The 27,056-nt window shown below is 42.2% G+C and overlaps 1 protein-coding gene across 1 annotated transcript; it reads left to right on the top strand.

Annotated features, from left to right (window-relative positions):
• The first annotated feature begins 373 nt into the window (after positions 1–373).
• Positions 374–27,038, top strand: LOC120048386 (ral guanine nucleotide dissociation stimulator-like 2). The gene is made up of 19 exons (XM_038994317.1): positions 374–595; positions 2,117–2,286; positions 16,676–16,759; positions 16,891–17,054; positions 17,268–17,324; positions 17,533–17,726; positions 18,046–18,152; positions 18,509–18,724; positions 19,501–19,604; positions 20,274–20,358; positions 21,127–21,186; positions 21,508–21,594; positions 21,743–21,775; positions 22,071–22,192; positions 22,321–22,410; positions 23,676–23,769; positions 24,116–24,340; positions 24,575–24,689; positions 24,785–27,038. Exons 2-19 carry the CDS (start codon positions 2,128–2,130, stop codon positions 24,961–24,963), a joined length of 2,175 nt encoding a protein of 724 aa, XP_038850245.1. The 5' UTR covers positions 374–595; positions 2,117–2,127; the 3' UTR covers positions 24,964–27,038.
• The last annotated feature ends 18 nt before the right edge of the window (positions 27,039–27,056 follow it).

The following is a 27,056-nucleotide window of genomic DNA, read 5'->3' as shown; positions in this document are numbered from 1 at the left end:
TTGGAAATGTTTTCCGCTACTGTCAGCATTGAGAAAAAAATGTGGCAGATAGCCAAAAGAAAATGTCACAAAAATCCAGCATATAAAATATTAGGTTAAATCACGTATGTGTGTGTGTGTGTGCTTTCCATAGGGAATTATTGGTTTTGTTCTTAAACCCTAATTTTAGGAGCCCATAGATGACTTGACATTTTTCATATTGTACACCAAACACACAGTCCAAATAGACTATATTTCCGAGAGTACCACTTTTTCCCCTTCTCTCAGCCAGTGAGACAAGTGTAGGCTATGTTGCTAAACGCGCTGAGCACACGTCTACAGGAACTGCGCCGTCAGAGCACAGAAAGCAGTGAGGGAGTGTGCGGCACACGAATGCGCTCAGTGCTGCTATCAGCACTAGAAGCTTGACAGGCGACCAGAGGGGGACACAGATACTGATAGAGGGGGTGAGAAACTCTCTTCCGACGTCGGTGCTGGAACGGATGGGCGCGACATTCGTCCACTAACCGGTAACCGTATATTCCACGGCGGCAAACACTACAGCTATCCAATGCTGGCGGAATTTAGCTGACCGTAGTTGGACACTCAACATTCAGTAAGTTCGATCATACGATATAGCCATGAATGACATTTTGTAATTTCATCATCTCTTTAATTGCAGGGCCCTCATAACATTTAATATATATGGCATTCTACAAATAGGCCTAAACCTTGTGTATTTGGTTACTAAAAAAACAAATGCTTTACACGCAAACTTTATCATCATATTAGGCTTAACCCCTATAGTGTCTTGTTTCCTATGATTGAAGGTGAACACAATTTGGTTGAGAAGTCAATACAGCACCACCCATCGGTTGGTTGAATTGAAAGGGAACATATGCAATTGGGGTGTGACCATCTGTAGCCTAGTTACAGTGTGGACTCACTCATGCAGACCAAAATGTAATGTTTGCCTTCCTCAAAAAGGCAGCAATGTCACGAATGGAAGTTATTCAGACTGGTGGATAACCGTTGGTTGTTTATGATGACAAACTAACAGTCAGTATATAGACACATTTTACAGATATGTTTTCCTATAACCAATATATATATGTTTAATAACACTAGGCCTAATTATATGTAGGCCCTCAAGACTGAAATACACTTCAAAGTTTAGTACCATGTTCCCAAAGATGATGTGATTGAGTTGATTAGTGTCCCATATAAGCCGATTGTATAACAGTGCATGTAGGGTAGAAAAGTGCATTTAATTTCACAGACAAAAAGCTATGTATAACAGGTAGCCCAAATCAAATCTAATCTAATTGTATTTGTCACATGTGCCGAATACAACAGGTGTAGTAGACCTTACAGTGAAATGCTTACTTACAAGCCCTTAACCAACAAGGCAGTTTTAAGAAAAATACCTAAAAGAATAAGAAATAAAGTAACAAATAATTAAAGAGCAGCTGTAAAATAAAATAACAATAGCAAACCCTTAATTACACAGATAAAGAGTAAACATAAAATGTTTGTTCCACCTATTTAAACACATTTAGCATCCTTACTGAAGTAATGACATTAACCATACAAGATCAAGAAGTCTTCTGACATATCCATATGCCGTACATTCATATACAGTAGCCTACACCACACTTGCTTGGCAAAAAATGTTCTGAAACAGTTTCACTAATGTGAATCAGCAATGCATGGTCACATGAATATCTGCTGTCTCTAAATATATATAGTGGTACATGTCAACATCCTCCTCCTGCCCTACGGTGTAACAGTGTTTTCTAGATTTCCATCATCATGGCAATCCACATCTCAGGGAGGGAGAAGGGAAAAGGAAGGAAGAGCTGGCATTCAAATTCAATGCTGGAGCAGGGCACAGTGAAATGTAAATCATCATGTAAACAAATGAACTGCTACCACCAAAGCTTTGGTACACAATTATTTTTATTGTACAATATATATACTATTGTGTTTATTTTTTTATGCCTTTCCGAGTTGGTTAAAGTCCATGAACTATAAAATTATGTTGGTCCTGTGCCATTGACTCTCATTTTCTGAGTAGAACATTTAAATTATAACCAATTAACCCCATAAGTGCCTATTGTTTATTTTGTGTCTCTAGCCGTCGGCACCATGATCCCTCGTAGTATGCGAACAGGTGGGATGGACCTGCCAGGGGTGGAGTCAAGGGATGTACCTCTCATTGGCTACCGGCCTTTAGCGCCTGACAATGTTCGCCTCAGCAGCCAATCAGGACAAGTGACTGAGAGTACTGGACTGAACTCCTCTGAGGTTGGAAGTGATTTTATATTTGATTAACTTGATTAGGAACATGTACTGTTAGTAACTCATTCACAGCAATTAACTGCAGGAGTAGTTTCATCTGGGGAGGCAGGTAGTCTAGTGGTTGGAGTGTTGGACTAGTAATCAGAAGGTTGCAAGATCAAATCTCTGAGCTGACAAGGTAAACATCTGTTGTTCTGCCCCTGAACAAGGCAGATAACCCACTCTTCCTAGGCTGTCATTAAGAATTTGTTCTTTAACTGACTTGCCTAGTTAAATAAAGATAAAGAAAATTGTGATGAAGGATACATCAAGGTGCAGTTGCACTTTAATACCTGTGAAGTTATGGAGGGCACTGTTTCCTGTTCTCTCACATAGCAAACTTTCTCCAGTGGTCTCATATTAAATAAATTAATCTATGGGGAATCCAACAAATGGCTGATTTGATACAGAAACTGTCCTGGGTGCACATTTTGGTTTTTGCCCTAACACTACATAGCTTATTCAAATAACCAACTCACCATCAAGATTTAATTATATGAATCGGCTGTGCAGTGCTAGGGAAAAAACAAACTATTAGAATCATTCTACCGTCTAAACCGCTGTGAAAAATCTTTTCAATTACCAAAAATATAGTATTTTCAGCTGTTTGAAGCTGATGTACAAAACCGAAAGTAAAAGTCTTAAAAATGAAACTTAAGACCGGGAAGCATAGAAATAGCTCACATAGAACAGCTCTACAGCGTTTTAGACTTGCTTTCAATGAGAATAACAGATCTATAACTTACATTTCTATGTGAACTTGGTCAGTCGCCCAAAAAGTTACATATTGCAGCTTTAAGTCAGGTTGTCCTCTTAGTCTTGCCCTTTAAAATGTATCACATTCCTCAGACCAACCAGGGTAGGGGGTTAGGGTATTAGAGCAGTGGTCTGTGAAACCGTGGTAACAGAGCTCCCCTACCAGTTCCTTGAGTAAACAGCAGATGCGGTCAGTTGGTTTTCAAAGAACCTCAGGGATTTCAGTCATTTTGATTTCGAAGACGGACACTAAAGAGGAGGTACTTTCCATCAAGGCATGCCAGTGAATGAGATGATGTTTGACCACCAAGCATTGAAGAAAATGCTCATGTCTTGAGATTTCCAAGTAGACTACTGTAACATTTCTGCTAAGATGTTGTTTTCTTGAGCATTACTCTTATGACCATATTACATGTATTTTCTAATATAATTCACTATTTATTTATATCCAGTTGAATTTTCCTGAAACAGAAAGGGTTGTGTTGGTTGATTTGAAAGTGTGCAAACCTGGACAGGTTGACAGCATTCGTGTTTTTCTCACAATGTATAACCTTTGTTTATGTTCCACTGGCTGAGACAGAGGCTGTAAAGGTTTTATCAGACTAGTTGTGGCAGTCCATTGCTGGGTTATTCTATACTCACACAGCCTTGTTGTTCTGTCACTAATGTCTGGGTTTTACTCCTTTTCAACCCTAAAGTACGCAGATAATTGTTTCCATTGTAAGTTCTCGTGTCTTTTTTAGGAAAGAATGTGTTTGTGAGATATTATACTACTTCATTTATCAATCAATCAAATGTATTTATAAATCCCTTCTTACATCAGCTGATGTCACAAAGTGTTGTACAGAAACCCAGCCTTAAACCCCCAAACAGCAAGCAATGCAGGTGTAGAAGCACGGTGGCTAGGAAAAACTCCCTAGAAAGGCCAGAACCTAGGAAGAAACCTAGAGAGGAACCAGGCTATGAGGGGTGGCCAGTCCTCTTCTGGCTGTGCTGGGTGGAGATTATAACAGAACATGGCCGAGATGTTCAAATGTTCATAGATGACCACCAGGGTCAAATAATAATAATCACAGTGGTTGTCAAGGGTGCAACAGGTCAGCACCTCAGGAGTAAATGTCAGTTGGCTTTTCATAGCCGATCATTCAGAGTATCTCTACCGCTCCTGCTGTCTCTAGAGAGTTGAAAACAGCAGGTCTGCGACAGGTAGCACGTCCGGTGAACAGGTTAGGGTTCCATAGCCGCAGGCAGAACAGTTGAAACTGGAGCAGCAGCACGGCCAAGTGGACTGGGGACAGCAAAGTGTCATCAGGCCAGGTAGTCCTGAGGCATGGTCGAGTATAGCCCACAAAGATCTCTGCCATCCTGAGACAAGGCCGAGTATAGCCCACAAAGATCTCTGCCACAACACAACCCAAGGGAGGGCGCCAACCCGGACAGGAATATCACGTCAGTGACTCAACCCACTCAAGTGACGCACCCCTCCTAGGGACGGCATGGAAGAGCACCAGTAAACCAGTGACTCAGCCCCTGTAATAGGGTTAGAGGCAGAGAATCCCAGTGGAGAGAGGGGAACCAGGCAGAGACAGCAAGGGCGGTTCGTTGCTCCAGTGCCTTTCCGTTCACCTTCACACTCCTGGGCCAGACTACACTCAATCATAGGACCTACTGAAGAGATGAGTCTTCAATAAAGACTTAAAGGTTGAGACCGAGTCTGCGTCTCTCAAATTGGTAGGCAGACCATTCCATAAAAATGGAGCTCCACAGGAGAAAGCCCTGCCTCCAGCTGTTTGCTTAGAAATTCTAGGGACAGTAAGGAGGCCTGCGTCTTGTGACCGTAACGTACGTGTGGGTATGTACGGCAGGACCAAATCGGAAAGATAGGTAGGAGTAAGCCCATGTAATGCTTTGTAGGTTAGCTGTAAAACCTTGAAATCAGCCCTTGCCTTAACAGGAAGCCAGTGTAGAGAGGCTAGCACTGGAGTAATATGATCACATTTTTTGGGGGGTTCTAGTCAAGATTCTAGCAGCCGTATTTAGCACTAACTGAAGTATATTTAGTGCTTTATCCGGGTAGCCGGAAGGTAGAGCATTGCAGTGGTCTAACCTAGAAGTGATAAAAACATGGATTAATTTTTTGGCATCATTTTTGGACAGAAAGTTTCAGATTTTTGCAATGTTACGTAGATGGAAAAAGCTGTCCTTGAAACAGTCTTGATGTGTTCGTCAAAAGAGAGATCAGGGTCCAGAGTAACGCCGAGGTCCTTCACAGTTTTATTTGAGACGACTGTACAACCATCAATGTTAATTGTCAGATTCAAAAGAATATCTCTTTTTTTCTTGGGACCTAGAACAAGTATCTCTGTTTTGTCCGAGTTTAAAAGTAGAACATTTGCCGCCATCCACTTCCTTATGTCTGAAACACAGGCTTCCAGGGAGGGCAATTTTGGGGCTTCACCATGTTTCATTGAAATGTACAGCTGTGTGTCATCCGCATAGCAGTGAAAGTTAACATTATGTTTCCGAATGACATGACCAAGAGGTACAATTTATAGTGAAAACAATAGTGGTCCTAAAACGGAGCCTTGAGGAACACTGAAATTTACAGTTAATTTGTCAGAGGACAAACCATCCACAGAGACAAACTGATATCTTTCCGACAGATAAGATCTAAACCAGGCCAGAACTTGTCCGTGTAGACCAATTTGGGTTTCCAATCTCTCCAAAAGAATGTGGTGACCGATGTTATCATTAGCAGCACTAAGGTCTAGGAGCACGAGAACAGATACAGAGCCTCGGTCTGACGCCATTAAAAGGTCATTTACCACCTTCACAAGTGCAGTCTCAGTGATGATGGGGTCTAAAACTAGACGGAAGCATTTCATATACATTGTTTGTCTTCAGGAAGGCAGTGAGTTGCTGCGCAACAGCTTTTTCTACATTTTTTGAGAGGAATGGGAGATTCGACATAAGCCGATAGTTTTTTATATTTTCTGGGTCAAGGTTTGGCTTTTTCAAGAGAGGCTTTATTACTGCCACTTTTAGTGAGTTTGGTACACATCCGGTGGATAGAGAGCTGTTTATTATGTTCAACATAGGAGGGCCAAGCACAGAAAGCAGCTCTTTCAGTAGTTTATTTGGAATAAGGTCCAGTATGCAGCTTGAAAGTTTAGAGGCCATGATTATTTTCATCAATGTGTCAAGAGATTTAGTACTAAAAAACTTGAGTGTCTCCCTTGATCCTAGGTACTGGCAGAGTTGTGCAGACTCAGGACAACTGAGCTTTGATTTAAAGAGGAGTCCGTAATTTGCTTTCTAATGATCATGATCTTTTCCTCAAAGAAGTTCATGAATTTATCACTGCTGAAGTGAAAGCCATCCTCTCTTGGGGAATGCTGCTTTTTAGTTAGCTTTGCGACAGTATCAAAAATAAATTTTGGATTGTTTTTATTTTCCTCAATTAAGTTGGAAAAATAGGATGATCGAGCAGCAGTGAGGCTCTTCGATACTGCACGGTACTGTCTTTCCAAGCTAGTTGGAAGACTTCCAGTTTGGTGTAGCGCCATTTCCGTCCCAATTTTCAGGTAACTTGCTTCAGAACTCGGGTATTTTCTGTATAGCAGGGAGCTAGTTTCTTATGACAAATGTTTTTGTTTTTAGGGGTGCGACTGCATCTAGGGTATTCTGCAAGGTTAAACTGAGTTCCTCAGTTAGGTGGTTAACTGATTTTTGTACTCTGACGTCCTTAGGTAGGCGGAGGGAGTCTGGAAGGGCATCTAGGAGTCTTTGGGTTGTCCGAGAATTTATAGCACGACTTTTGATGATCCTTGGTTGGGGTCTGAGCAGATTATTTGTTGCGATTGCAAACATAATAAAATGGTGGTCCGATAGTCCAGGATTATGAGGAAAAACATTAAGATCCACAACATTTATTCCACAGGACAAAACTAGGTCCAGAGTATGACTGTGGCAGTGTGTAGGTCCGGAGACATGTTGGACAAAACCCACTGAGTTGATGATGGCTCCGAAAGCCTTTTGGAGTGGGTCTGTGGACTTTTCCATATTAAAGTCACCAAAAATGTGAATATTATCTGCCATGACTACAAGGTCCGATAGGAATTCAGGGAACTCAGTGAGGAACTCTGTATATGACCCAGGAGGCCTGTATGCTGGAAGAAGACCAAGGTGCAGCGTGGTGAGCGTACATTTTCCTTTTATTTTAGAAATGTCGCCCCAAATCACACCCTGACCAAACCAAATAGAGACATACAAAGGCTCTCTATGGTCAGGGCGTGACAGTAGCTATAAAAAGTGATTGAGTAGGCAGTGAGGCCTCATTTAACACGGTACATTCATCAGGCTTCATCAGGCTTAAGACATGTTTCAGTCAGGCCAATCACATCAAGATTATGATCAGTGATTAGTTCATTGACTATAACTGCCTTGGAAGTGAGGGATCTAACATTAAGTAGCCCTATTTTGAGATGTGAGGTATCACAGTCTCTTTCAATAATGGCAGGAACGGAGGAGGTCTTTATCCCAGTGAGATTGCTAAGGCGAACAACGCCATGTTTAGTTTTGCCCTACCTAGGTCTAGGCACAGACACGGTCTCAATGGGGATAGCTGAGCTGACTACACTGACTGTGCTAGTGGCAGACTCCACTAAGCTGGCAGGCTGGCTGGCTAACAGCCTGCTGCCTGGCCTGCACCCTATCTCATTGTGGAGCTAGGGGAGTTAGAGCCCTGTCTATGTTCGTAGATAATATGAGAGCACCCCTCCAGCTAGGATGGAGTCCGTCACTCCTCAACAGGACAGGCTTGGTCCTGTTTGTGGGTGAGTCCCAGAAGGAGGGACAATTATCTACAAATTCTATCTTTTGGGAGCAGAAACCAGTTTTCAACCAGCGATTGAGTTGTGAGACTGCTGTAGAGCTCATCACTCCCCCTAACTGGGAGGGGGCCACAATTTTATGACACTTAGGCCAATGTAATTTCATCACTTTGATATGACAAATCATTATATTCACCCAATAATTGCAGACCGTATCAGTTCAATTTAAGATTTATTTGATTGTCTCTTAATTACGTGTCAATTAACTCCATAATTTTCAACTGACTAACTCTCATACACTTGCTACTTGGCTTTAGTGCGTAGTGCACATGAAGCTCGTCTCATTGGCTTTGACTTCACTTAGCATGCAGTCTCAAGAAACTCCCCGGAGCTATAAAAAGAAGTCACACTGACTCAGGCACCAGCTACAGTGGTAACTTCCCTCTTGTTCTGTTTGTGTCACATGACATGGCCACTGTACTAGGTGTCTCGTGTTTATTATTATTTACCTTTATTTAACTAGGCAAGTCAGTTAAGAACAAATTCTTATTTTCATTGACGGCCTAGGAACAGTGGGTTAACTGCCTTGTTCAGGGGCAGAACGACAGATTTGTACCTTGTCAGCTTGGGGATTCGAATTTGCAACCTTTCGGTTACTATCCCAACACTCTAACTACTAGGCTACCCTGCCACCCGTGTTAAATAATCTATGGGTGGCCACCAGCGGGTGGGTCTATGTGTTGTGTGTTGTACAGCTGCCACATCCCCCACTCCACTCAGATATCATAGGCTGGGTTTCAGAGGCCATTCTATCAAGTGGAATTGAATCAAGCCACTTGTTCACTCTTTAATGAGGGAAACTTAGATGCATGTGAATGGATTTAGACAATGGGGTCAGGCCTCATAATGACAATCCATCCCCCCCCTGCAGGCAATGAAACTTTTCCACACAGGGCAACATGTTCTTTAGGTCAGGTTTCAACATTTGTTTTGCAGGTATAGCTTGGTGGAATCATTTCAGTAGTATTTCCGCTTATCTTAAAATGGGGCCTATGGTTTGTCATATGTGGTGACCCATATAGTCTACTGAATATTCATTCTGAACAAAAAAAACGAAGTGTCTTGCCAATATGACCCTGATAGTTAAAACAACCTTAAGACTTTGATATAAGGAAATAGAGCAGCTCTAGAATACCACCAGGGCTCACTTTAAAGAGTAGAGAGGGTACCATGGGATGCACAGATGAAAGCGTGAGAAGAAGAGCGGGGAAAGATGGGAAGGAAGGGGTGGGAGCCTGAGAGGGAGAGTAGGGAGCTAAAAAAAAACAATAGGCATCTTTAAATAAAACTTACGAGGATATATTTACGAGCCCCAATTGTACTGCTGTGTAAAGTAGTCAACAATATTGGTTTCAGTGGTGGGATTACGTTTTCACATGACAATACGCTCCCATTTGCTCACATACCCATTTGATCATACTGTATAACAACCATAGATACTTATTTAAAGAGACATAGCCCAAAATGTCTGATGTTGACGAACAAGTGACGGAAGTAGAACTTGAGACTGTGTAAAGACAGGGGGTGAAGATTGAGAGATTGGGAGGCTCTTCCTGCTTTCCCCCCCTGCACCGATGCCTATCGTAGTGGTCAGAGGAGGCCGGGTTGTGAGGGAAAGAGAGAGAGAAAAAATAGCAGCTCGTCACAACAGCACGTCGTGCTTCCTGTGTTTGTCTCCGCTCATTATGTACTTCCTCTATGGAGAGAAAAGATGGAAATATAGAGACAAGGAGCATGTTGAATCATGAGAGAGGTTCCACATAAAGAGTATGAACATTAAGTTAAAACTAGCAGCGATGGAAAAAGTGGGCGAACGAAAGATAACATTGGACAAAATCTGTAAACATGAGCAGACAAAATGGGAGATTTGAATGATGCGGTATCTGAGGAGAGTCAAGCAAATTTCCTTATCAAGATGTTTCTCATGGAATGAACCACAGCCACTTACTTCCATGATTATTATCATCTGCTCCGTGAGCCAGCTTTTCCTTACAGTGGAGTAGCCAAGTCCTTGCATTGATTGTTGGGGAAAATGCACTCAAACAGATTCAAAGATTTTGTGCATTTGGTAGAACAGAAACACTGTAGGGGTTGTTACATGCCACAATATTAGACATCCTCATTGGTGCCTCCCTGTTCCATCGCCACTCACAGACTGAGATGTGGTGATTGTGTTTGGTTGAGGTTGACACGGATGGTCCCAAGTAAGTGGTTCTACTGTAGGTAACTGTACCAGGAAGAGTTGTGGGTAAACTTAACCTTAGACCTACTGCTTGAGACAAAAACATAATACCATAGAAAAGTAGGTCTACAGTAGACCTATGTTAAAAATGTAAACAAGTTGTATTTTGCCTCACTTTTACAACTGCAGTCTCTTAGAAACAGTGACTGTGCTGTTAGCCTAGTTTATAACACCCTGATTAGTTGAATGCATAGTGCTACTGTAGGCCTACAGTACAAAGCCTGTAGTCACTGTTTTTCGTGACCTGATGTAGGCTAGCATTGATGACAACACAGAAATAATCATCTCTAAAAGTCCTTGTGTATTATATTCTTTCTGTGTACATTAAGGTGAATAAACCAAGGCTAGAAATCCTCTTCAACTGGTTTGCAGTCCATGTATTTACACAACCTTCCTTCTGTCTGTTGCATAGAGTCATATGTGTGCAGAAAGTATGGTTATAGGTGCCGGTAAACAGAGCTACACAGGCTAACAATGGCTAGTAGTCTAAGCTAGCTAGAGTTCAAATCAAATCAAATTTTATTTGTCACATGCGCCGGATACCAATGGTGTAAAGTACTTAAGTAAAAATACTTTAAAGTACTACTTAAGTCTTTTTTGGGGGTATCTGTACTTTACTTTACTATTTATATTTTTGACTACTTTTACTTCACTACATTCCTTAAGAAAATATTGTACGTTTTACTCCATACATTTTCCTTAACACCCAAAAGTACTCGTTACATTTTGAGTGCTTAGCAGGACAGGACAATAGTCAAATTCACACACTTATCAACCAAACATCCCTGGTCATCCCTACTGCCTCTGATCTGGCGGACTCACTAACCAACATGCTTCGTTTGTTAATGATGTAAATGGATTTCCATAAATAAATAAAAAACAAGAAAATGGTGCCATCTGGTTTGCTTAATATAAGGAATTTGAAATGATTTATTATCTTACTTTTAATACTTAAGTATATTGTAAACCAAATACTTTTAGACTTTTAATCAAGTAGAATTTTACTAGGTGACTTATACTATTACTTGAGTCATTTTCTAGGTATCTTTACTTTTACTCAAGTATGACTTTTTCCACGACTGCCGAATACAACAGATGTAGACCTTACAATGAAATGCTTACTTACAAGCCCTTAACCAACAATGCAGCTCAAGAAATAGAGTTAACTTCTACTTCATCACAATCCCGGATCCGGGAGCACCCCCATCAGTAAAAAAGCTGACTAGCATAGCCTAGCATAGCGTCACAAGTAAATACTAGCATCTAAATATCATTAAATCACAAGTCCAAGACACCAGATGAAAGATACACATCTTGTGAATCCAGCCATCATTTCTGATTTTTAAAATGTTTTACAGGGAAGACACAATATGTAAATCTATTAGCTAACCACGATAGCAAAAGACACAACTTTTTTTCCACCATTTTTTTCCTGCATAGGTAGCTATCACAATTTCGACCAAATAAAGATATAAATAGCCACTAACCAAGAAACAACTTCATCAGATGACAGTCTGATAACATATTTATTGTATAGCATATGTTTTGTTAGAAAAATGTGCATATTTCAGGTATAAATCATAGTTTACCATTGCAGCCACCATCACAACTCTCACCAAAGCAACTAGAATAACTACAGAGACCAACGTGAATTACCTAAATACTCATCATAAAACATTTATGAAAAATACACAGCGTACAGCAAATGAAAGACAAAGATCTTGTGAATCCAGCCAATATTTCAGATTTTTTAAGTGTTTTACAGCGAAAACACAATATAGCATTATATTAGCTTACTACAATAGCCAACAACATTGATTCAGGCCAACAATAGCGATAACGAATAAACCAGCAAAAGATATTAATTTTTTCACTAACCTTCTCAAACTTCTTCAGATGACAGTCCTATAACATTATATTACACAATACATATAGAGTTTGTTCGAAAATGTGCATATTTAGCGGCACAAATCGTGGTTATACAATGAGAATAGTAGCCAAAATGCAAACAATATGTCGGGAGAAATCTTGGGAGAGGCACCTAATCTAATCAGTAACTAATCCTAAACTTGACTAAAAAATACAGGTTGGACAGCAAATGAAAGATACATTAGTTCTTAATGCAATCGCTGTGTTAGATTTTTAAAATTAACGTTACTACGACATACAGCGTGCGTTAAAGCGAGACCGCACTGAGATTCATGGCGGAATATGAGTTTAACATTTTTCAACAGAACAACGAATTAACATCATATATAGTTCTTACTATTTGATGAGCTTCCATCAGAATCTTGGGCAAGTTGTCCTTTGTCCAAAAGAATCGTTGCTCGGTTGTAGAATGTAGTCTTCAACGTTGGAATTAGCAGTAAACATTAGCCATGTGGCAAAGACGTGTCCAACTCACTAAAACGCAGCATAAATAAATATCCGAAAATCGCAATATAATGATGTAAACTGATATAACTCGGTTTAAAATAACAACATTATGATGTCTTTAACACCTATATCGAATAAAAACAGAGCCGGATATATCTAAGGGCTATAACGGGAGCTTTCTATAACGACAGCCAGAGGTCCTTTCTGCGTCCTGGCGAAGAGAACAAAGGACGGACCCCACGTTCCCAGCCCATTTATAAGCTCTCAGATCTGCCTAGCAACACCATTTCAATTCTCACTATTCGCTGACATCCAGGGGAAGGCGTATGGAGTGCATCTCAACCAATAGAAGACAGGCAGATTTATAAACGGATCTCAGAACAGCCGGCAGATTTCAGCATTCTCACATCCTCATAGGAAAATTGCTCTAACTCCAGTTCTGTTTTACTCACATATATAATTCAAACGGTTTTAGAAACTAGAGAGTGTTTTCTATCCAATAGTAATAATAATATGCATATTGTACGAGCAAGAATTGAGTACGAGGCAGTTTAATTTGGGAACGAAATTATTACAAAGTGCCAACAGCACCCCCTATTGAGAAAAGGTTTTAAGAAAATATTTACTAAATAAACTAAAGTAAAAAAGAAAAAAAAGGACCACAATAAAATAACAATAACGAGGCTATATTGACTCGATACCGGGTGCGGGGGCACAGGTTAGTCGAGGTAATTGTACATCTAGGTAAGGGTAAAGTGACTATGCATAGATAATAAACAGTGAGTAGCAGCAGTGTAAAAACAAAAGGGGGGGGTTCAGGAGTCTTAAGCTGTTAAGGAGCCTTTTGGACCTAGACTTGGTGTTTCTGTACCGCTTGCCATGCGGTAGCAGAGAGAACAGTCAATGACTTGGTTGACTGGAGTCTTTGACCATTTTTTGGGCCTTCCTCTGACACCGCCTAGGATATAGGTCCTGGATGGCAGGAAGCTTGGCCCCAGTGATGCAGTCGGCCATACGGACTACCCTCTGTAGCGCCTTACGGTCGAATGCCGAGCAGTTGCCATACCAGGCGTTGATGCAATTGGCCAGGATGCAATCGGCCAGGATGCTCTCGATGGTGCAGCTGTAGAACTTTTTGAGGATCTGGGGATCCATGCCAAATCTTTTCAGTCTCGTCAGGGGGAAAGGTGTTGTCGTGCCTTCTTCACGACTGTCTTGGTGTGTTTGGACCATGATAGTTTGTTGGTGATGTGGACACCAAGGAACTTGAAACTCTCGACCCGCTCCACTACAGCCCCGTCAATGCTAATGGGGGCTTGTTCGGCCCTTCTTTTCCTGTAGTCCACGATCAGCTCCTTTGTCTTGCTCACATTGAGGGAGATGTGGTTGTCCTGGCACCACACTGCCAGATCTCTGACCTCCTCCCTGCAGGAGGAGGTCAGTTGGTTAACATGCTAACAGCCAGACCTAGCTTCTACTAGTGCTAACAGGCTGTAGCCTGAACAAGTCTATCATTGTGAGGCTGTGAAAGTCTTCACCTGTGTGTCAACATAGTGTCGTTAGCCCCTTGAGTAAACAGGGCGTGCTTCCTGCTTTATTAGTTGACTAGGAACATTTATGAAGTCATTAGCATATGTCACATATTAACAGGTCAGTGTCAGAGGATGTAATGATCCTCAGAGCAGGTTTGTTGAAATGTTGATGATGGAGGATGAGTTTAGTCAATTAGGTCTGCCTCTAAATTTACTCTATTCATTGTGGGAAGAGATATAGTTAAACAGGTTTAGTTACAAACGTAGGTCATTCACACAGGGAAAGAGAGTGGGGGAGAGGGAAGGAGGGATTGAAAGAGAGAAGGTATTGTTCAGCCAATAGCTGCAGGCCTTCTCATTGTGTGTAGGCTATGTGAGTTCCCTGTGTGTTCAACAGGTGAGTATATATTATAATATTATATAATATTATATCATCCCTCTCCTGTCTGCCTGCCTGCCTGCCTGCCTGCCTGCCTGCCTGCCTGCCTGCCTGCCTGCCTGCCTGCCTGCCTGCCTGCCTGCCTGCCTGCCTGCCTGCCTGCCTGCCTGCGTGAGTGAGTGAGTGAGTGAGTGAGTGAGTGAGTGAGTGAGTGAGTGAGTGAGTGAGTGAGTGAGTGAGTGAGTGAGTGAGTGAGTGAGTGAGTGTGCCTGGTTGCGAGTGAGTGTGTGTATACGTGTGCATACGTCTATCTCTGTGTGTGTTATGGGTGTGTCCATGTGACGCAGGCACACAGAGGGGGTGGCCCTACCTAATGACGGCTCCAGGTGTGTTTATGTGTGTCCGAGAGCCAGACAAACTGAAAGACAAACAATCCCTCGGTCATTGAAAAACGACGGTCAAGGAGAAAATAGGAAACTAAAAAGACCGATGAAAGAAAGTGGACAAGATGGTGTTTGTGGCTTTCTTGTGAAGTTCTCAAAGAAGCTAAAGGCTTGTAGCCTGTCTGGACTTGTCGAGACAAAGGTAACTTGTGTTTTTTTGGGTCAATGTCAGTCAGGTACAGATAGGGGGGAAAGAGAAAGAGCAACAGACATATGAGATCAACAACAGAAACATGTAGGTCGACCAACATGTTCTGAACCTATGTCATGATAATAGACAGACTATGGATTTTTTTATTCATCCTTTGTTAAACTAGGCAAGTCAGTTAAGAACAAATTCTAATTTACAATGACGGCCTACCCCGGCCAAACCCTATCCCGGATGGCGCTGGGCCAATTCTCCGCCACCCTACGGGACTCCCAATCACGTCCGGTTGTGATACAGCCTGGAATCGAATCAGGGTCTGTAGTGTCTCAGACAGACACTCCTCTAGCACTGAGATGCAGTGCCTTAGACCGCTGCGCCACTCGGGAGCCCAAAATAAGATCATTTCACTACATTAACTGAGCATGGACCTTCAGTACTCCAATTGACTTGAATGAGTGGTTACTGAAGGTGATTACAGAAGGCACCTCCGCATGTCAAAAAAGGAAACTGATAGACATGTTATAGGATACAGCAGTTGTTGCGTAACTGTGATGTCTGGTCAGTGGTCTATATGACCTGCTTTGTGCTTAATGCATTTGCACGTATATGTTGACCTGGAAATTGCTTATCATCATATTGTGGTTGGATCTCAACTGAAGGGGGAAGTTAATGCAAAAGGAGGCAGTGCAATGCCCTAAATAGCTTTAAAACGTGTTGACGTTGTTGTGGTTTTACATGTTGAATGATTCACATATGACCAGTCGGTCTTCTGTTTGGGTCACTGGTATGGATTGTTGATGTCAGACTGACGTCACTGTGTTTTCTCATGCATTTTTCAGCATGGAAAATCACATTTTCATGTAAACTGATATATCCACTAAGGCATTACCCCCCCCCCAGGTACATTAGGATGTTTTGCTATTGTACTCATAGTCGGCCTATTTCATGGAATGGTTCAGTGAAACTGTGAGCAGGTCATTTCAGTACAGTATCACAGCTGTTTTGCAAGTATTCAGAGGGTTTATTTCATGTAATGTTGTCATTTCTGTCGAAATGATGCATTGTTTGCTTTCCAAAACATATGAAAGATGTTGTGATCCATCGGTTTAGTTACATTTACAATTGACTGTGGGTTGTTTTGTGTTAAGACTACTCCACTTACAACCTGAACAGATTCTGATGATATTTCACCCATGCTTGTTTGTTTTCTCTTTTCAACCCATTCAGATATTTTCTGTTAAAACTGCTTTGCCCTCTGAAACTCCTAAATATGTATGTTTATTATTGTACAATTCTAATAACATAATATGCTTCATGGGAACGTCGGGGATTTATGTTAAAACCTAAGGTTCTGGTTCTGGTCATGTGACAGCACTTATTTTTATTGGATGTTATTGTATTCCACAGGGGGAGACTTCCCCCATGAAGACAACTTGGTACTGTCCTCTGGATTTGGTAGGTCAATGCAACTTGAGATAAGCATGAATAACTAGATTTTGTTGACAGTGGGAGATTTGTGCCAGAGTATGAATTATGCACTTTTTTTTCTGAATCATAATCTTAATCATACTCTTTCTCTCTTCCTCAGTCTACTGTGTTGGAGGAGGAAGAGGACGGAGTGATATACCATGTAGTGGTGAAGCAACAGCATGGCGCCCCCACCAGTGCAACAGTGAGAATACATACCATTATACAATGCACAGAAATGACAGTATAATTACACCTTACATCCTTACACGTTATCTTTGTAAGTCTGTATTGTCATGGTAGTATTGTTATGAATCTCTCTCTTTCTCCCTCCAGTCCAGCTCTCGTTCGCAGAGTGTGAAGGCGGGAACAGAGGAGAAGCTGGTGCAGCACCTCCTCCACTCCTTCGCCATGGGAGACTCCTCCTTCATCACCATCTTCCTCTCCACCTATCGCTCCTTTACCTCCACCAAGAGAGTGCTGGACATCCTCATCGACAGGTAGGGAAGACAGAGGAAACAATGCATTGCACACTGGTTGTATGTAGTGTTACAAAACCTTTTTGAAGTGCTGTTGAAAGACCAAGGGAAGGAAAGGAGACGTTGTGATGCCTCTGCGTTACCCTGAAGAAACCATCTCTTATTCAGCTTTTTTTTCTCTCAAAGGAACTTTTGTCTCTCTATTTATTTCTCTTTTCTTCCCTCTTTCTCCAGATTGCAACATCCACCAGGAGAAAGTACAAGGAGTCAGACTAGGCAACCCTTCAACAGGTGAGTCTGATACTATATGATCCCTCTCGTGTGTGTGTGTGTGTGTGTGTGTGTGTGTGTGTGTGTGTGTGTGTGTGTGTGTGTGTGTGTGTGTGTGTGTGTGTGTGTGTGTGTGTGTGTGTGTGTGTGTGTGTGTGTGTGTGTGTGTGTGTGTGTGTGTGCGCACACTTCATGCATATTTTCTCCCGTTCCGCTCTCCCTCTCCCAGAGCGGTGTGTATGGTGTTCAGTATGTGGCTGTCGGAGTATCCTGAGGACTTCCGCTCTCTAGGAGAGCCTGGTCTTCTGCTGCGCCTGGCCCCCCTGCTGCCCTCCGACCCCTCTGGGATAGAGATCAGGGGTCGCCTCCTCAGACTGGCAGAGGAGCTCAATGAACAGGCCCTACTGCCTGACTCTAGTTCAGGTCACTATACACTCTGGGTTTATGACAGTCATGGCACTGCCAACCTGAGGTTATATGAGGATTTTGTGGGTGGCATAACCATAGATATATATGGGCAGAACTCTCCTCCAAATTGTTTCCAGTAGTTTTCTGTGATGATCTTCAGTGTTCTATTCCCACTGTCTGCTGTCTACCATCCAAATCTGGTGGAACCTGCTTCTGTAAGACCACCCTAATGTCTCTTTCCACTGCCAACCCGACTGAATAAGCCTTTCATTTGTATCAGTTAATATAGACCTACATTCATTGGGATTAGTATTGCATCATCTCTGTCGTTTAGATAGGACCATCGCCAGCCCTCCTGCTGACCCCACTAAGTTTGATCCCACCAATATCCTGGGCTTCCCTGCTGGGCTGATTGCTGAGCAGCTCACCAAGATAGAGACGGTGGGTTTAACCTCTGACCCCTACGGTATCATTACTCCGCCTAACCTTATATAGATCATGGGAACATGCACTTTACCACAGTCTTAATTGTGTTCCTCTTTTTCTATTGTTATGTCTCTCTGACCCTTTCTTACTCATACTACTCATACTTACTCATACTTGCAATCTTTCTGGCTATGCCTTGCTCTCTCTCTCTCTCTCTCTCTCTGTCTGCCTGTCTCTCTTTCTCTGTCTCTCTCTCTCTCTCTGTCTCTCTCTCTTTCTCTCTCTCAATGTTTACTCACTCTCTACCTCTTATTCCCTCAATCCTGGTCCCTCACTCACTCCTTACCTCTTCCCCCACTCTCTCCTAACAGGAGCTGTTTGTGCGTCTGGTCCCGTACCACTGCCTGGGCTCCCTGTGGTCTCAGAGAGACAAGAAGGGCCGCGAGGGTGTATGTTGGTCCGTCCGGGCCACTGTACGCCAGTTCAACCGGCTGGCCAATGCCGTGATGGCTTCGTGCCTGTGGCCCACGCAGCTCCGCAGCCAGCAGAGAGCCTGCCTCCTGGAGAAATGGATCAGCGTGGCAGAGGTCAGCCGGTCATCATTACAATAGAATAACTTTATTGTCCACACACACCCGTTGAGAGTTTGGAAGCAGCATTCCTCTGGAGGAAGTTCGAGGTTAAATACCTCACTCAAGGGCACAACAGCAATAGGTTTGGGATTTTGGGTTGAAGTAGAGAATTGGGAGCAGAATACTAAGCTGTCTTTCTCAAAACATTAACAAGACTACACTGTACTTGACTTTCCGCATAATACTTTCCTCTCTCTGTAAAGGTGCTCACAGTAGATGTAGTACTGCCATCCTGTAACTTAGGAGAACATTAGCAGCTTGCAGCAGGGCTGTTCCTGCTGACTCCACACACACAATCACACACACTTTCTTGCTTACTTGCTTACACGCTCTCCCACACACGCACACACACACGCACACGCACACACACACACACACACACACACACACACCATCCTCAGGTTGTTATGGACACATGGTTGTTATGGACACATGTTATGTTGTTATGGAGTCACTGCCAGACCTCTTTCTCCTTCACGACTAAAAGCCTAGCTAGCTCCTGTGTGTGTGAAGGAACTTGTTTGAAACACACACAATCTCACACACACTCTCAGGCTAGATATCACGGTTTGTTGCCAAAACACTCACGTCACCTCATGAACAGGTTTTTATGGGAGAAGTCACTTTAGGAATGTATATAGTTGACCATGTCAGACAGCGAGTGCCAAACAACCCCATTGATCCGGCTGCAGGTATTCTCAGACAATGCTATACTGTGTGTGTTTCAACAGGAATGCAGAGCCAGGAAAAACTTTTCGTCTCTCTACGCCATCGTGTCTGCCCTGCAGAGTAACCCAGTACACAGACTAAGGAAGACGTGGCTAGAAACTGACAGGTTGGTGGAGGAAGCATTCCGATTGGTATAACAGAAAAACATACTTTTTTTTTTTGTCTTTGTATGTTTATTGGATAGAGAGCGATACACCCTTAGAAAAAAGGGTTCCAAAAGGGTTCTACCTGGAACCAAAAGGGGTTCTTCTAAGGGTTCTGCTATGCTGAAAGCTGAAAAACCCTTTTGGTTCTAGGTAAAGGAGAGTGTGCTGAAATGGGCGGCCTGATTTGAACCCATGCTACAGCAGTACATATGCACTGGAGGCAGCGGCCTAGACCACTTGACCACAGCAAAACGTACTTGTATTGCAGATGTTTTCAAAGTATTGTCATTCCCATAACATTGTCATTCTCGTAACAATATCATTGTCATAACTGTCTTTTACAACACAGCCATTTCAAAAACTCAGGAATTTAATCACGTTGTCATTGATATAACACCATCCTTTCCCATAGTCAAACACATTTAACGTTCCAAAACACTACCGCGCGTTGATCATCCCATCTTGCTATAATTTCCCCAATCGTAGCTAAACTAATCATGGCTCGCTGATTCGCTTGGATGTGGATTATAGTAAGGCCCAGTAGACGGCAGAGAAATGTCAGTCCAGGCCCCTAATACCCTCTTTGGGTGCATGGCTCATTGTTGTTGTCATGTGACTCTGTCTGACAGGGAAGCAGTGAGGAGATACGAGGAGCTGTCCAACATTTTCTCTGAGAAGGACAACTACTCCCAGAGCAGGGAGTTGCTGAAAGAGGTGAGTCACAGTGATTGAGAGTTACTGCACACACGTACGCACACACCACGCACGTACTGTATGTACATACGCATGTACACATACACACAGAGACACAGACACACACAGTGCACTGACAGACATCCCATAATACAAGTGGTATGAGAAGAGGACAGGTCTCATGTGAAGTGTCATCAGAGATCACACCAAACGTGTTTAACTCAACTCAAATTCATATCTATTCAAGAGCGGTTGCGCTACACAGATCCAGATTAAGCACTACTCCGGGGCTAAAAATCACTTTGAATCATGAATCATGCCTTTTAACCTAGAGGAAGGCTTAATCTGGGAGTGTACAGCCTCTCAATGTCCATGTCCTGTCAATCTAAATTCACCCGTTTCTAAACATGTATTGCATTGTGAATTTCTGACGGGGGGGGCTGGAAATCGGTAGGATTAGCAGCATTTTCATTCACTGTTATGCGTTGCGCATGCATCAATACCTTACATTAGCTGCAATTTCACCAAGGCATCCACGCAGGAATTCATCGAAACATATGCCGGAGCTTTCGTTTGAAAGCTTCACTCCAGGCTTTGATGTTGGAAAAATATCACACTGCCTTCTGCTGTGCTTTGATAATTTACCAAGCAAGCTGCTTCCTCAGTTTGTCTGGAATTGAGGGCCTACTACACAGTTACTACACAGGGCTTTGGAGCACATAGCCATTGTTCTAAATTCTAGATTGTGTTCCAGATTGTCATGCTTAGATGTTTGTCTGTGTTTTTCAGGAGGGCACTTCGAAGTTCGCCAACCTGGACGGAAAGATGACCAACAGGAGACAGATAGGGGTAAGTGCTCCTATAAGCGAGTTTGAAGTCACTCACAAAGCTCATAATCATTTTTTCCTTGAAGGAAGAAGCATGGAATATACTGTACAAAGGGCATCAAATACCCCTTTGCTGATGTAGCGTAATGCAATGCTGGTATTTCTTCAATATAGGAATTGTTGATGGTTAAGTAAGGACAACTTGATATACAGTACATTCACCGGTCTTAACCCAAGGTTCTCCACTGAGCATGCATTGAGTAGGCTTCATCTGTGTCTGGGAAGCCTGAAGCCCTATGCCTCTGTTTTTCATTATTCTCCACCCCTCCCCTCTCTCACACAGTCCACAGCCCAGGGCACAGTACCCTACCTGGGGATCTTCCTCACAGACCTCACCATGCTGGACACGGCCGTCAAAGACAGACTAGAGGTGAGTCCCTTCATGTACAGTCATTTATCCCTCATCATGTGTCCATCAACAGGAAGTTGGGTCATAAGCTCTAGTGGTGAAGTTGTACATTTAAAAAAAATAATAAGTTGCATTGACAGTGACATAATATCCTGTTCCTCCGTTTCAGAACGGCTACATCAACTTTGACAAGAGGAGACGAGTAAGTGGTGCAATCAGGGCCTTTGCACTGCTACTGTTTAAATTCCTCATCGCCCATTGTCCACATGTTCAGTTATTCCAGGATCCAGACCAATTCATTAGCCTCTGGCTCAACATAGCAGATGGTCTTTATAAATTGCTTTTCTGTTGTGTCATTAAATGTGTGGCAGTGTATTGAATTCTGAAGCGGTGCATTCATGCACATATTAATGTTTAACTTCTAGCAATTTAACTGACAGTGTGCCATTACTACTGGAGATTAATTTGATGATAATGATTTGTTTTTCTCTTTGCAGGAGTTTGAGGTTTTAGCTCAGATCCGACTACTGCAGTCTTCCTGTAAAAACTGTGTTTTCCTCACTGACGAGGCATTCCTACAGTGGTACCAAAGTGTACCCTCGTTAAATGAAGAAGAAAGGTAAGCCGTGATTATCTTTAGGTTTTATTCATTTTACAATCAAAACATTCACGTTTGTACATACATGTTATTTCAAACGGAACTCTACAATTATGATGATCGCTAATCACATTACATGATGTCTGCAGTTACAGACTGTCCAATGAAATTGAGGTGCCGTGCGAACCGAGCTCTGGTCGTACCCTGAACCCTACAGTCATCATCACACGGTGCCCAAAGTAATGAGGCCTATTATTACACTCTACACACAACATGCCGGTAGTATTCACTGCAGATACCTTTCACTATGTATAGTGAAATACACTGGTTATATGGGCTCAGTACTATTGTAAAAGAATGGCCAGTCAGCATTGTCTGTGAACTATACTACACTACATGACCCAAAAGTATGTGGACACCTGCTCGTCAAACATCTCATTCCAAAATCATGGGCATTAATATGGAGTTGGTCCCCATTTTGCTGCTATAACGTCCTCCACTCTTCTGGGGAGGCTTTCCACTAGATGTTGGAACATTGCTGCGGGGACTTGCTTCTAGCCACAAGTTGGGCACTGATGTTGGGCGATTAGGCCTGGCTCGCAGTTGGCGCTCCAATTCATCCCAAAGGTGTTCAATGGGGTTGAGATCAGGGCTCTGTGCAGGCCAGTCAAGTTCTTCCACACTAATCTTGACAAACCATTTCTGTATGGACCTCGCTTTGTACACGGGGGCATTGTTAAGATTAAGAAACCCATTTCAGGAAGCTCCCAATGAACAGTTATTGTACTGACGTTGCTTCCAGAGGCCGTTTGGAACTTGGCAGAGAGTGTTGCAACTGAGGACAGACAATTTTTTCAGCACTTGGCAGTCCGGTTCTGTAAGCTTGTGTGGCCTACAACTCCGTGGCTGAGCTGTTGTTGCTCCTAGATGTTTCCACTTCACAATAACAGCACTTACAGTTGACTGGGCAGCTCTAGCGGGACAGAAATTTGGTGAACTGACTTGTGGGTAAGGTGACATCCTATGACAGTGCCCCATTGAAAGTCACTAAGCTCTTCAGTATGGGCCATTCTACTGCAAATGTTTGTCTATGGAGATTGTATGGCAGTGTGCTCGATTTTATACACCTGTCAGCAACGGGTGTGGCTGAAATAGCCGAATCCACTCATTTGAAGGGGTGTCCACATACTATATACTGTATATATAGTGACTATCTTGACTATTTGACTGTCAAATTTGTAGTAATGTGGCCATAAGTAATCAGTTGTGGAAAATTGACTTGGGGGTCTGGGGGTAAGTCCTCCGTACTGTTTTCCATTAAAAATATCCTCACACAGTGCAAGAGCTGGTAAATTAACATACAACATTGGAAAGAGCTGAAAGCCAAGCTTGTACATTTACTATGTATTTCTCAGGGGTTGAGTAAGATGTTTTGTAGGTTGTTGTCATGCAGATTACGGTGCGTGATGAACATACATGATATGATTCTCTCACCTCCTTACAGCCTGAATTCCTCCAGGACCAGCCTTGTTGCTGACAGTGACGGTCTTTTTGACTTCCCCTCCCCCGTCTGTCACTTTCTTTCCAAATTCACCAAGGTAATTACAAAATGAGACCTATTATTTCCAGTTATTTTACCTACTTTCCCAAAAATATATTTGCATTGCCAGCTAGAATTGCAGAGCATGCAATTACTATTCATGCGCAAATACTCGTAGTTATTGCTAAGTATTGCTGTTTACTAGTAATCAAATATGATTGTTTTAAAACAAATGTCGTAAAAACATACAGAAGAGCACTTTTAAAAGAGGAAAATCTTTGATCTTTTAATTCTCTTCTGTGTCTTTTTATTTGCTTTGGCCTTCACGCAACAGCCACTTTTTATCTTGTCATATCAGTAAGTATAATGTTTTTTTATTATTTTCATCACTATTATTATTTCAGCATATGAAATCCCCCTCAGTTTCCTGTCTGGATGTTGACTCCTCCCCTCCCACCAATGACCCCATCCCGTCTGCATTGACACCATCCACTCCCATCAAATCACATCGTCGATCAGTCTCCTGTGGCAACAATCCCACCAATAACAACAAAGGGTCTGGGCCTGATATGCGGATCGTCAGGATACGGATGGATTTACAAGATGGGAATATGTACAGAAGCATACTGGTACTGAGCTGGGATAATGATATATTGAGTTGAGATTTAATTAGAGATATTTGCCTTTTTTTGGTATCAAATTATACACTGCACTGCACCCTGCACTCATGACCATTTACTTTAATCCACAAATATCCATTAATGATAGTAGTCCAAAACATTTCCTCAGGTTGTACACAGGATATTATAACTAGGAGTCAAGCTGTCTGGTATCATTGTCGTTCTTCTTCTCTGTTTCCTCAGGTGACAAGCAATGACAAGACGCCCACTGTGATCAGTTCTGCCTTAGAAAAACACAGTCAGGACCCCAAACAAGCATCCAGATATGAGCTGATCCAACTATTGCCAGATGGAAAAGGTAAAGACATTTCTCAACCCGATCATGCGAAATCACTTTAACAGTTCACTGTTCATATTTATTGTAGTGATGACTTTTCTTGTTCTGCCCTGTAGAGTTGGTCATCCCTGCCACAGGAAACGTCTTCTATGCCATGACTTCCTCTAGTGTGGACTTCCTGCTGCGCAGACAAGGAGGCAACACCCCTTTTCGCTCTCAACCAATCAGCACAGAAACTAGTGCCACCTTCCCTCGAATCAAAGCCAAGGGGCGGAGACAGCTCTTTCCCAAATAGGCTATATCTGAGACATAATGTAGCTAGTGCTTCTCAAGGACAGGTCGATAGTTTGGGCTTTGTGCATACATATTGAATGATGATAAGAATGCAGGCAGATATCTCAGTGAGATGTGGCCTTGTCTTTCCTAATCTTTTTCCGAAGTGGAAACACATTCTGACCGAGCTTGTTCTAGCTAAATGTATCCTGAAACCTGTCTGAACTTGTTTGATGAACGTATTCTTACCTGGGACATTTCAATAAATATGCTGCCCGTTTGTGTACACCAGGGAAGTCCATTAGTGTAGAAGGGTGCATGTCTCTCTCGTTGGCAATACATACTACTGCAAATATACACCTAGAACAAGACCAATGCAAATCTTTAACAGATGGTGAATGGTGCTGTTCCTTAAGTCTCTCTGACCATTGGCATCTTATTTCCTATTTAACCAAATGGAATAGCCTTGTAACCAAGAGCAACTGAGGAATCCAAATCATCTTGAGTATTTGAGGAATGTGCCTCAGGTGCCATCCTAGAAATGAGTTGATAGTAGAGAACTTCATTAAATCAAAGTAGTTTGGGTGATATGACCTCTTTGAATTGACCACAACAAAGTCTTACATTTCTCCATAGAGACTGGATTCAAGCAGGAATATGAATGATGGGGAGAGCACTGGGCTGACATTATGACATAATGCACCTGAATAAGTGTCAGAGTCACTGAATCCTCTCATTATAGCAAAGCACGGGGGCTCATCAAAATGTTTTAACTATGTACTTTGTATGTATGTATATGTTTTTTATGTATGGACGATGTCATGATTGTGTTTACATTCCCAAGGAGCTATCAACAAGTGTCAGAATGACATGTTATTCATTGTGAAGTAACATGAAATGTATGAAATTGCCTCAAATTGCAACCATTTGAAATGGGTCAAGACGTGTCAAAGATATACATGATAATTTCGCTTGGGCTTTGTGCATACATATTGAATGATAGTTCTGGTAGTATCTTATGTAAAATACAATAACTTTACATATACAGCCTTGCCACTCCCATATAGAATATAGTCATATTTTGAGTACTAACCATTAGGCATAACAGCACCAACCCACAAACTCTAACCTAAACAATTCATGTGAAGACACTAATGAAAGTCCAGACTATGTTGTGCGTATTGAAAAGATGTCTACCATTGCACCTTAATGCTATACTTTTTAATACAGCATAAGCTAATCTTTATCAATGGTCTCTGAATGGGTTTAGTTGGTAGTTGGAATGGAAGTCTGTCTGAAGAGTATTTCAACCAGGGCTCCCAAAGTCAGTCCTCAAAGACCCATGCGAGGTTAGTGAGGGATTCTCACCAATCACTGAATGATGTTTAATTGATATTTCCTCTGACATTTGATAGAGATCTGACAGCTATAAGGTTTCATTATGCAATGTCTTTAGTCCAGGAACTGAATGTAGAGGGTTTTGCAGAAGGCTCTGCTTCTTTCCTATGAGGATGAGACCAGTAGGAAGAAAAACCTGTATGCATAAGGGCGCATGGGGGACAGATTGTCGGAGGCCCTAACTGATGAACTCTTGTGAACTCTGGCCAGTGCTGTTGAAGTCTCTACTAAGGCTGAAGCATAGATACGGTAGTTCCAGGGAGAGGAGAGAGGATTCCGGGTAACGTAATTTGATGAAGTGTTAGCGCCAGGCTAAGCTACTGATTGTTTAGTGCCTTTGTCTCATTGGTGCTTGAACCACTTAAAGTGTCCCAAATGTCACCCTATTCCCTATATATTGTATTACTTTTCACCAGAGCCCTATGGGACCTGGTCAAAAGTAGTGGGCTTAATAGGGTGCTATTTGACATGAAGCCTCTGTGATATATGCATTGGAATGTACAGTACATATGATGTACATTCACAGTGCTGTAGAAGCTGGCATGTTTTATGCACTACATATGCCCTGTTGGTTTTGTGTGATACATTTCCTTTTTCTATGCATTTTGATGTGACAGTAATATGAGTAATTTCTATGCAACTCCCCGGATGTGTGCTGTAATTCTGCTGTGTCTATTCTTATCAAATAAATGTACAAAGATGTACATATAAAAGATT

Source organism: Salvelinus namaycush, chromosome 5 (genome assembly GCF_016432855.1).
Source record: "Salvelinus namaycush isolate Seneca chromosome 5, SaNama_1.0, whole genome shotgun sequence".
NCBI classification, from domain to species: domain Eukaryota; kingdom Metazoa; phylum Chordata; class Actinopteri; order Salmoniformes; family Salmonidae; genus Salvelinus; species Salvelinus namaycush.
Note: the sequence above shows the minus strand (reverse complement) of the source record. Positions and strands in the feature narration are given on the sequence as shown.